At 40.5% G+C, this 13,152-nt stretch overlaps 1 protein-coding gene across 13 annotated transcripts in view; it reads right to left on the bottom strand.

Moving 5' to 3' along the window:
• The window catches only part of LOC134871779 (RNA-binding protein Musashi homolog 2), a 249,768-nt gene that overhangs the window by 108,223 nt on the left and 128,393 nt on the right, over window positions 1-13,152 (bottom strand). For all 13 annotated transcript variants that reach the window (XM_063894679.1, XM_063894680.1, XM_063894673.1 and 10 more), the window contains exon 7: window positions 2,052-2,100. In XM_063894679.1, the coding sequence (XP_063750749.1) occupies window positions 2,052-2,100 (49 nt within the window). The remainder of the gene's footprint in view (window positions 1-2,051; window positions 2,101-13,152) is intronic.

The following is a 13,152-nucleotide window of genomic DNA, read 5'->3' on the forward strand; positions in this document are numbered from 1 at the left end:
AATCAGCGCACCTGCCTCCTGCCTCTATGTCAATATAAATATGTCCGCTGTCATCACAAAAATTGCCAAGGAGGCTGTTTCTCCATCATTGTCTTCATTTGAAGGACATTTTGCTGCCCAAAGGCAAACGCCTAACACACTCCCGGAGCGTGGCGCCCATCCCCTCTCAGCGCAGCAGACAGGAGAGGGAGAAACAGGAGAGGGGGAAAAAATAAAGCCTTCGTCTCAAAGCAGACCTCACACTGGGTTCTGTCACTACAGATCAAAATCCCCTCAAAGCCATAGATCACTTCCACTGCAGTTCACATGTTCCACACTTAGAAACTGTTAAGAGTTCGTCCGCCTGACACACACACACATACACACATACACACACACACACACACACGCACAAACACACACACACACACACACACGCACACACACTGCTCTTAAACATTTATACGGGTTGAGAGGATGCTCACTGCATACATCTAAATGGCAAAACAGCGCTTAGCAAAGTAAACTGACATGGTGCCAGCTCTGCCTATAAGTGACAAACAGAGGACTGTCTGCTCCTTTCTCTGGTGAAAATACCTGTCAGAGCCTGTCGACTACTCTCACACACAATGATCCACACACACATACCAATCGGGGACAGCTTGTCTCCTGAAAGTTCCTCTAACGTGAGGATTCATAGCCAATCATAGTCTAGTTGGCAGCTCATAGAGTCCTATTGTGAACCCAGGAAATGTTGAGTACCAAAGGTTTGTGATAGGAATGTAAAGTACAGGTCGTGAGCAAATAGAAACTGCCGGATGCTAATTCGGATATGCTGGACAATTTGCACAATAAGCATAAGCTGCGCAATTTCTGCATAAGCTGCGAGTGGTTTCGTGAGTTACTGAGATGCTGAATGATGTTCTGACATTTAAAAGGATCCACATGGCAGTTTTAACCAGAAAGAGGCCATATTTGTGGACCCTGGGGGCTGATAAATTGCTGGTTGATTTTGAAGTTTAAAGGACTCTGGATCATGTGGATTGGACAGATTGTTGAGGTTATAATTTGTATCTTCTGCTCTCTCAATCCAATTGCAACAATGCTCATGGTAGTGAAAATCAGCCCACACAGAGTAACGCAACTTTATTATTGTCCTGAAATGCTATTGTTTAAAAAGTGTTGTTTGTTTCTGTAAAGTCCACTGAGACAAAAGTGTTCTGTGATATTGGACTATACAAATAAACTTTCATTTGATTTGAACTTAATGGTGCCCAAGATACGCAAGTTAGCATATAGCTGTTTCTCTGTGATGGGGACCCTTACCATACATTTCACACATAACACTTAGGGGTACTCAACCTTTTCCTGATTTGAGTGCTGCATGGCAACTATCAACTGGGGCTGTGGGATAAGTGACAACCCTATATGTGTTTACCGGTAGCTGAGCTGGGCCTGTGAGCGCGGATTACCCCACCGCATTGTGGCGCAGGGAGGAAACCTGTCTTTGGAAAGTCCTCTGCATGAGAGAGAAACGTCCCCTCGTCTTAGATAAGGCGGCCGATGAGAGATAGCGATAAAGTCAGTGCTTCTCCTGGGCTTTATCTGATGCTGTTATCTGACTGCACAGCACCCACCATCTCACAATCTTTACACCCTTTAAGCACCTCTCTGAAACACTCACACCAGCATCCACACACACACACACACACACACACACACACACACACACACACACACACACACACACACACACACACACACACACACACACACACACACACACACACACACACACACACACACACACACACACACACACACACACACACACACACACACACACACACACACACACACACACACACACACACACACACACACACACAACACCGTACCAGCTTATTGATTACTTTGACACGCTCCCATTGTTGAGCAGATGGTACACCTAATATCATGTAAGATTGGAACTGTTCTGTGTTATCTCATGGGGAAAGGACATAAAATGACTATTTTCTCACCTTTCAGAAAAAAAACATGGAGGTTTGGGGGGGAGAGAGTTGTGCACTTACCTCTATGTCTGTTAGTAGTCTTATCAAACATAAGCATGGCGTCGTCCACCTGCAAGACACAAAGAAAGCACCGACATTAGCTTAAACTTTTTTAGCAAGAACCTCCTGTCACCTTCCTCGCACAGAATGACAGCTCACTCTTCTCACTGTAATTATTCTTAGAATACAGTCTCGCTGCCTTACACTTTTTTTTTCAAACAAATCTCTCCTACAAAATAAATCTGCCTTCAATGGATAAGTCAGGTTTTCCTCTTTTGTCTGAAGTAATTTTTTAAAAGGACTTTAAAGCAATATTTTTTTTACTCAATTGGCAAAGATGCAAGTGACAATAAGGACAGGCAATGTGGAAATTGAGAAGTGTGTGGACAATATGTTTATTTTGATGAACACCAATGTCCGGTGCTGTGGAGAGTGACAGATAGACACATTACAGTAAGCGAGTGTGAGACAAATGGGATCCTTCCCTCATCTGGCGGTGGCGGCAGCCTCCACCATAATATCATCCCTCATCATGTCCAATAAAGCCACACACAGACAGACAGCATCTTCTCTCTTCACACGTCCCTGAAAAACTGATCTCTAGACACACTCTGCTTTCTATAACTCTGAAATAATGCTTAAAAAACCCAGTGAGGCATGCTCATTTAGTCTGGGAGAAAAATAAAAACAAAAAAAGAGGGGAAGAAAACAGAGGCAGCAACAGACAGAAGCAAAGAGGGAACACTGCACCATTCACTCTCTGGTTCTGGTCTCTAGGAGAGTGTAACGGTGTACCGAGGAGGCTTGATTCCGTTCAGGGGGAAAGATGTGCACACAAGCATGCGCCTGTGTTTTTTCACGTGAGGGTGACGAAGCTTCAGGAGGAGATGGGAAGAGACAAGAATAGGGGTCTCACTCAAGCCGAACTGTCTGATTGGATAAAGAGAAGTGCCTGGCAGCCAGGCAGACTAGCGCTGGCACACTGTTCCCGCCACCCTCTTGCCACACATTTGGCACACAAGACGTTGGCACAGCTTGCAGGGCCCGGTTATTCACTGCACGGCTCACGGGCCACATGCGGCTCCCGGGCACTTTGTTTGCAACGCCCCAAAATATTTCAAAAATGCCAAATATAGGTAGTCATATGAATTTTAAGTTACCTCTATAAGATGTATACCTAATTTAAGTGTATAACAACAAAATATTACCAGAGTTTTGATGCTTCTTGCAAGAGTACTCAGCACCTGACAAGGGGGGGAAAAGGGTAGATGCTGGTACAGGGTTCCGACAGCTTAAGGATGGTTGGATGTTAAACTTTTTGTTTGTTATCCAGCCAAAAACAAAGGAAAGGTAAATAAAGTACAAAATGATCTGGATGAAATACAAGACCATGTTTCCCTAAAACTACAATCGGAAAAAGAAACATTCATTTACTAAGGGATAGGACGCTTTATTGCGCAATTATAAAATGTTGTCATTATCTAAGAGACAGTGTCAGTGTGACAGTGTTGTGTTTACTGTCCTTCATTTGTAGAACTATTAAAAAGAATTACATAGATGTGCCAAAAGTAAAATAATTTTCCCCATCTTATCGTTTCTAAGGCTTTTGAAATATTGCCTCAATATTGGAAGCAATATTACTGGCAGCAACAGTTTTTCACAACATGCACTCAAATTGTCTTTGAACCTAGGTAACTAGATTTTGTAGAGCAGTGTGGTGTGATTTTATTGGATGAGTTTGAAGAACACAGTAACTACTGGTTGTTGTTTATTTTCTGCAGTTCAGTTATTCTCCTGTTACGTGGAGTATCTAGCAAGATTATACCTCTGTTCAGGAATTAAATGAGACAAAACTGGAATTCTCTTCAAAAAACAGAAATACTTAATAACGTCTCCACATCTGACAGCATGAAAGCTGCAAATTTGTGGGGCAGAAGATGGAACAGCATGTTTACTATTTATGGTAAAACATTTAATTTGACAAGTGTGATCACTTACAAGGGAGACAGAAATGAATAGCATTTGACTTCTGTCATCTAATGTCAGTGATAGCGAAACACGTGAAAAATAAAAGTAGAATGTAGAATATGTATGTGAATATTCAGTTTTTCAGAAAAATGAAGGTGTTCTCTTGAAATACAACTGTTGTGACAGAGATTGATTAGCGCCAATTTTGTGAAGCCTACTCTGTGATTTGGCGAGATGAAACTCATCAAAATGTAAAATCGTACCCACAGGCACCTGCAAAGATGATGGACGCAACATAACACTGTTTATGACGTGTAATATGTTTGTTTGGTTAGGTAGCTAACTATAATCATTTCATTGACGCTATCAGGGCCAACAAGTGAGAGCATAACATTCACACTTGTGTTGTATGAGATGTGGATTTGCTTGTTGTCTCTCTTAATAGATGTACATCTGGAGTTATAGGTTTTGATTATTATAAACACAGTCATCATAATGGATGAAATCACTTGTTTTCCATTTAGAATAAAGTATTTTATATATAGAATAAACTTGTACTAATTGTTTTTGATATGGTGTACTGTTTCTTTAAGAGAGCGCTCCATGGCAGATGTTTTCGGTTCCACTGTTGAACTGTAGAGTTGAGTGTAAGCTAGAGTCGAATGTTTTTACGCATATGGAATAAAGGTTGATAGTGTTTTACAAACTCTATAATGGACATCAAGTGGATTTTGTAAAACTACATCACCATTATCAAAATCTGAATTGGGTTTAATGCCATGCACATGTATTAACACCTTTGCTTTGGTTTATATGGTGCACACATAGACAGAGAAAGAGGAATAAGTAGCAAAAAATAGCACAATTATAAAAACTATTTGCAAGACTATTATAATAAATAAAAAGTAAGAAAATATTCACACTAAATATAAATAGACAAAGAACAAAGCTCTATGCAATGTAAACATATGAAAAAATACTATAATCTCAATCAAATGGAGAGCTTTTGTTTCAGAGTAAGAAATACTTTATTTATCTGGGGGAATATTGGGTCACAGTTGTTCCTTTTTATAATAAAAAAATAATAATATATACATGTATATACATATAATAAGTTAAAACATGACATTAAAAGATAATATATCTACAACTAAAAAGTAAAACATGTTCAAAAGGTAAGATGATTAAAAATGGCAAAGAAAATCCCAATCAACTAAAATAATAATATGTTATATAAAAATAAGAAGTAATATAGATATACTAAACAGTATCATCAAACCTCAACATGACATTCAAATATGTGCACTGTGATATTGATAGTATTGCTCCTGTAAAGCCATTTAGTGGCTGAGAGCAGGAAGGCTGCTACTTTGTAAAATGAAGTGTGGTCCATTAAAGGAAGTGTATTACATAAATGTGTGAACGGTGTTGTTGTGACATTATTAGAGGAGGACCATCCTGTCAGCGAGACCCATACAACAGAGAACGCAGATTCACAGTGAAGCACTGATGGGCACTTTAACAAAGAATGTGCACATCATGTGAGTGTCACACTCCAGCAGGTCACACAATACAGTCTCCCCTCTCTGTCTCACCCCCAGCCTCTCTCTCTGCCACTTGCACAGTCTATAGAACCATCTCCCGTGCTTCAGGGCATTTCAATGTAGTTATTCAAGCAGAACACAACTGTGTGCCTCCATCTGATAGAAGGTTAAGGACCTCTTCACTGCTCACAAAAAAGCCCGCCATACAGAGGTGAGGCCAGGCTCACCTCAGGGAAGAAATCTTTCTCCGTCCTCCTCCTCCTTCTCTTTCACTCTTCCTTTTCTCCAGACTCGGTGAAAAGAAAAGGTTCAAAGGATAATGGCTGTCTTATCACTATGTAAAAGGGGAATGGGAACTCCAGCGAAGTGCCTGGCCTTTTGTGACAATGAAGAAAAGAGCAAAAGTCTATTTCACTGTGGTATATGCACTGGCACAGTCCACGGCTACTTAAAAAAGAGAAGGCTGAAGACAGTCGGGGGTGAGAGGGCCGGGCAGCTCTTTAACTAAACCTGCAGCAAACACATCTGTGCCAAATAACCTCCTCTTTAGAAAAAAGGGCTGACAGGAGTGTATTAGCCGGGTGAATTGTTGGTTTACCAGCAATTTCGCTTTTATTCACAAAGAAGATGGCGATGCACTACTAGGGTCCTTTTTTGGGATCCCATTCGGTAAAAGGGATTTTGATTCTGCAGGCCTTACAGAGAAATGTACGTTGTTTAAATCAAAATGTAATAATGATCTTAATTTCTAAAGCAGAAAATCACATGCTTTTTTATGAACCTTTCTGAGCACATTCATTAAATAAGAAATACACTCGGAGAACCCACCTCTGCCAAAACCAAATGTTCTATCCTGTAAAGTTAACAAAAGTGAAACCTATTTTTTGTAACCAAATTTAGAACCTATTCCCGAGCCCACTTTACACCCTTCCACCAAATTGTATGAGAATCAGGTCTATAGTTTTTTTAATTATACTGCTTGAAGACAAACAAAACCTAAATACATAACCTTCCCTGAGCAGGGGCTAATGCAACAAAACCAATATGTGTTGAATATGTTTACCTGAAAGATGTTGTCCTCTTATAATTATAAGAGTAATGACAGGAGGAGTAACAATGACACTGCCAGGAAAAGTAGTATTGGCAGTACCGTTTTAAACTTTTCAGTATGGCAGTGAATGTTGTAAAAATGGGTTGTGTGCATAAAGTTGAGTGAAATCTGAGGTTTTAGACATACTATCACTTATAATGTAATCTGTTATGTTTACACCATTTGTTGAAATTAAAGGGGCCCTATTATGTTATTTTCAGGTTCATAATTGTATGTTGTGCCTCTTCTGTGACATGTTTCCATGCTTTAATCTTCAAAAAGTGTTTTATTTTTCTCACTCTGCTTGTGCTGCAGCACCTCTTTCCACCCTCTGTCTGAAACCAGAGCCCAGTCTGCTCTGATTGGTTAGCTGGCTGGCTCTGATGTGATTGGTCAACTACTCAGAGTTTCCCTGCCCCTAAGCCTGTCACTTAAAATGTGTTGGAGCGCCTGCCAATAAAATCACAAGTGTTACGTAGTGATGTAACTATGTTAGGGAAAGAACCAAAGGACTACAATTGAGGCAGATAAGGCAGATACATTCTCTCTGGAGGGAACTTTGGCATTTTAGCCTGCAGATAATTTTACTATAAAACACATTACAGGAAAGGGAGAATCTCAAAAAGCATAATAGGGCCCCTTTACACCATTTCATCTTAAGGTATCAATTAATCTAAATGCTAAAAGAGTTTCCTTGTGTAAGCTAAAAGGTGACCACACATTGGTCATTGGTTTCATTCCTCTATGTATGCCATGTTTGTGAAAGGTCAGTTCCATTAGTTTCGTACTTTATACTGTGATCATTCAAGGTAAGAGACTTGAGTGGTTGAGCTGCATTTCAAGATAAAAATGTTTAAATGTTTGCCTTTGGTGCAAAACATAAATTAATATGGAGCTTATTGCTATAAACCCTTTGACACTCCATAACCCTAAAGGCACCTTATACCTTGTTCTATATGGTACCGGTTTGGTCACGGTTAGAAAATGTGTGAGGTTTACAGGTCATGCTGGTAGATTCAAATGGAAATACTCCCTGTGGTCAGTCAAATGAGGGTGCAACGTGACGCTGAAGCTCTACATCACTCGGGTCTAACACCTTTTCCTGTTCCTGTCATATAGCATGACACCTAACTCCATACCAGGTGCAACCGCTTTGTCCGTATCAATCCATATGTTTGAACAACCTCAGAAAAATGCAAGATAATTCCAGAAAAAGGGTTGCTGAATGATGAATTATGTATCAAAGGACGATGGCATCAATAAAGGCTAATGTGCTACGTTTCTGGACAGGAAAACAGCGGCGGTGCCAGGTGACAGGGAGAGATTTAAGAGCTCTGGAAATGAATTATGACAGCGATTTAGAAAGGTGTCAAATGCACATTTACATCCGGCTCACGGCTGAAGGCTAGCGCAGGAGCGGTCCTGCAATTTGGGGGTGACACTGATATAGATCATATCTGATGCCAAAGGAACGGACACCTGAGCCACAGACGGTGACCTGGGACTGCTTGTGCTCATCCTTTTGTTGAGGGTTTGGTCTCTGTTGTCACCGAGCAGGGCTTTGTGCTGGTTGTATCTTTTCTTGCCTTCAACTATTACACTTGCTGTGCAGTTCACTTTCAGCCAGTGAAAAAAAAAAAGTTATCCGGCAATTTCTGAGTCAAGGGTTGTAGGGATTTGCGCTTACAATGACAACCAAAAGCACAGTCTGTGCTATTTGCATTGATTCAACAGGTGATGCACAAAAGAACAGATCATTTTTGAAAAGCTTAGCAACTACTTTTGACAATGTGTGGGTGATTCAAGTAACACATATTTGTAAGAAGAGAAAAAAAGGCTGTAATCATTCCATCTAGTTGTACTGAATCACTTTCATTGTTTGCCATGGCATGGGGATGTCATTATCATTAATCAATATTAATCATTCTTATGATTGAAAATACATCAACCGGCAAGGCAGGACATGAATGACATTTAGTTTCAGAAAATGTAATGTGGCTTTAGAATAGTACAAAACTTGAATAGCGACTAAAGAGAGATGAGGTGAATTGTAAGCAAAGACATATTTTTATGAAATTTGATTAACAATCTAAAATAGTTAATGTTCAATAACCTAATTTACTAAGATTTCATTGTTTATAAAATGCAATTTGTGTTGTGTAATTTAATGATACATTGTTTAATTTCTTTAGAATGTTAATTTGCCAATAATTGATTTAAGGAAATGTTTTAAAATTTGCATTCTGAGCCTGTTGGGGAGGGAGAGACTTGATCCAAGTAAAATAAAAATACATTACTAGCTGTACCAGTTTGCACACCTGTAACATTTAACTTCCATCCGAGATAACACTACTAATGGTAAGGTTGGTTCCTACTTTAACTTGTGACTTCAAAATGATACATACAAGCAATAGACATTATGTGAAATAAGAGGACTTCTTCGTATGGCGATAAAAAGTACAACACTAACCGCCAACAACATTCAAGGACCGCTTTGCCAATCTGCTGAAAACATGTTTTTGTTCTGCCTTTTTATAGTCATTTAATTCTTGAATACACGGCAAAAATAGCTCCTCCTACAACTTCTACCTAGATATTACCAGCAACATTCTGAAAAGATGAATCATGCTTTGTCATGCACTTTCTTCGCACTGAAAACAATTGAAAAAAAGAGCCTGGTGCTTAACAAACTACCTCATAACACTTTCTTGACTAATTATTACTTGTAGAATCCCACATCAGTTGAAAAGGGCTATAAGAAAATCAGTATTGCCAGAAGCATCTGATAAATAACATTGTAAGCCGCCTTGTTAGGCAAACATCCGTTTTCCTTAAGTGTGTCTGAGCAAGAAAGTGGATCCCTGCCTCGTTAGGGCGCTATTCTGAACCTGCACCAGCTTCACTGTGGAGGATTAAAAAGAAAAAATCCTACAGGGATCAATGAAGAATCACATTATTACTATTCCATCATCATTACCATTAAAGAGATATGGGTCACGGTCAAGGAGAAAACTCAGCTGGCACTGCCCTTTCATCAACACTCCCTTTGCACTGTGAAGCATCTAATATTCTATTACAATGATGGCAATTAACAGAGAAATGATAGCGACCCAGTGACAATGGACAAATTTACGACAACCCTTTCGATTGTTCTTCTGTAGAGGAAATCTATATCATTGTCTGGGAACGATGAGCTGCAATGTGCTGCATCCACGGTTGGGCGCTTTTACAAGTGGTGGTTTAACAAGGAGCAGAGGGCAACATTTTAGCTCCCTATAAGCTCTTGCAATTACACAAGGGGGCAAAAGGGACACTGTTCTTATGCGTGAGCCTAGATGGGCTAGTGATTTCTTTTGAGGTCGTCAGCAGAGGCCAAGCCAGCTTTGTTCAATCTGGAACACAACCTAACCCTTTCCCAAAAGGAATTATGGATGAGTGGCAACCCTCAGCAGGAGGGATAGAAATGCATGGATAGAATGCAAACTTAACACACACATACATGAATCATACATGTGAATCACCCACACATAGAAAAAAGACAGGGAGGGGGAGAACGTGCTTAATCAGGGATGCAGGGCCCCACGATTTAGTAAAGTTAGATGAAGGCACTCTTTTGTGCAGCAGTCATTCCTACAATGAATCAATGCCAGGTCAACTGGACTTTAAAGAATCTCAAACAAATTGTTCTCAGTAATTGTTATGATGTGCAAAAAGTATTTTTCCTTTTTCCGTGTCTTGAATATTTGTCACTGGGCCGCCGTGTAGCTCAATTGGTAGAGCTGGCGGCCCATGTACTGGCGCTCGGTCCCCAAATGGAGGACATGGGACCGAATCTTGCCCGGTACCAATTGTAGCATCTCATCCCTTCATTCTCTCCGTTTCAATTCTGTCCCCTCAATAAAGTTACTGGTTGCCAAAAAAAAGTATTTAGATAAATAACTCAATTGCATGTCGATGTTGCTGTAATGAAGGAAAAATGTCAAACCTGCCGCCTGCTATGCCAAGCCCATTTCTCTTTATTATTTCTACCATTAAACTCCAGGGCTCAAGACTGCAACCGAAATGGTCCTGTTTCAAAATTATGATCATGATTAAGATTCTCATTGGTTCCCCTAGCAGACCGAATGCATCAACCACTGTCTACTCCATCCTCGCCTCCCAGTCCGCTTGAACTGAGAGTGCTAGCCTCAATCCTTGGCATGTGGGGCCGCATATGTGCAAGAGTAGCAGTCATACTCCCATGTGAGGATGTTTTTTTTCTGCTTGCAGCTGTTCTATGCGCTGAATCACGTGCACATGCGTCCTTTTATGTGCATAGGTTTTGAGATAAATACAGCCCCGGAAACAGTTAAGAGACCACTTCAGCATTATCAGTTTCTCCGGTTTTACTATTTATAGGTATGTGTTTGAGTTAAATGATGATTTTTTATTGTATTCTATAAACTATTGACAACATTTCTCTGTGTTGGAATTCAACAGACACTGGAATGGCTGCCATGCATGTAGAGATAAAGATTTAAGAAACATCTGGAGTGGTCTCTTCATTTTTTCCGGGCTGTAAGTGCAAAACACATACTATGTACGCTATGAATAGAAGAACATGTACAGGATACGGTGTAATATAAAAGACTACCATATTGTTACATGTCTATGATATCCTTTGTACAGTTCATAACATAGACGGAGGAAACAAGGAGAGCCATATGGACGCCCCAGATTTTTAGATGACTAATGAATAAACGCATATTTGAGGAATGAGCAGAAATCGTAACTGTCATATGCCACACTGCATATGATTACACCATGAAAGAATCCATGGCAACACAGGGGGGAATGAGCTTAGAGGGTTCACGTCCACAATTCATCTATTTTTTATACCTAATTACCGAAAAACGAGAGCGACAGAGAATGTGATTCGAGGGTTTTTTCAGCAGTCATCTGACAGAAATAGTTGTGTATGTAATTATTAATGATACACACCATGCGCTGAATGTCAACACTTATTCCAGTAACTTCCCTTCATGTTGACATTAACAAAATGGCTTGAGAGGAACACTTGAGGAAGACAATTCCTCAAATCTGTCAGGATTACATATTTATGAGGTCCCCTGCTCGGCATCCAAGGAGGTCGCTATGGTGATACGAACTGATGTATATTCTAACAATGAACTTTGTGTGTCAAACAATGCCTCAGAGCATTCTCCAAATGGTTAGTACTGATCCTGCCATGGCGCTCTGTGCTGCTTTCAGATCAGCAAATACACAATTAAAAAGGCAGTCATGCTGAGGCCACTCTAATCAATGTACTGTTACAAAGAAATGTAATGAAAGGATGATGGACTGATGCCTTCAGGAGCCTGCTACATTGTTAGAGCAGATCGTAACACTGTTGTGGCAAAGCAATATCTTATTCGCACATCTCTAGCCCTGCCCAAGCAAGCCTCAAACCAAAAACCAAGAAAAACCATTAAACAAAAAGGAGAAATAAATCATATTTATACACACTTTTTTATGTAAACAACCCATATTTGTGGCGTATACCATTTTATGTCTGCTTTACTCCAAAGTAACGCCAATTATGCCTTATATGAATGTACATTTTTCACCCAGGGAGTCTTGTTTACCTCGCTGTTTTCTTACTTTGAGGTAAGATTACAATTAAGGTCAACTCTGACTGCTTCCATCATCCAAATCAGCCATCTGTGTTACAGAGCGTATTGCATAATTTGAGGCAGAAGCTTTCATATAGCCATCTCAATAGGGCATTGCAACTAGGCGTAGACGTGATGCATTGCTCATTTAAAAACTGCCACTTTGACCTTTTTACACGAAACAGGAAGCCATTCATAAGGTTCTTCCTTCCTATATGAATGGGACTCCAGTATGCTGTGGCGTCTGGCCTTGCGTTTGGCCTCACAGAGGCATGTCCACACAGTTGAGCTCAGTATGCTTGAGGAAGTAGGCCTTGGCCTCGTCCATCAATCTGCCTGTCTTCCTTTGCCAAGCTGCAGGGAACTACCCATTATGGAGTCATTTTATTAATAGGGCCCCTTTCCTCTCCGCCACACTCTTGCAGAGTGCCTCCTCATTCTGTCAGAATGGAGTATGCCTGCGAGCCACCTCCACGAAACTGCCGCACCAGGGCCCTCCCCCGTTCTCCCATGTGAAAGCTCGGGCTGGGAAATATTGTGCTTTCAAGCTAAAATAGTATTTGGAGAGGTGAGCAATCCCTAAGCCCTAGAGCAAACAGTTTAACATTGAGGACTTATTTAAAATGATGCCCTTCCTCCGGGTAAGCCAATCAGATTTCTCTTTTAGCACACACACACACACACACACACACACACACACACACACACACACACACACACAGACACAGACACAGACACAGACACAGACACAGACACACACACACACACACACACACACACACACACACACACACACACACACACACACACACACACACGTCTTCTTCCTTTCTCCTTGCTAATGTAAATATAGCTGCAAGCTGCAGACC

Source organism: Eleginops maclovinus, chromosome 11 (genome assembly GCF_036324505.1).
Source record: "Eleginops maclovinus isolate JMC-PN-2008 ecotype Puerto Natales chromosome 11, JC_Emac_rtc_rv5, whole genome shotgun sequence".
In the NCBI taxonomy this organism is placed as follows: Eukaryota; Metazoa; Chordata; class Actinopteri; order Perciformes; family Eleginopidae; genus Eleginops; species Eleginops maclovinus.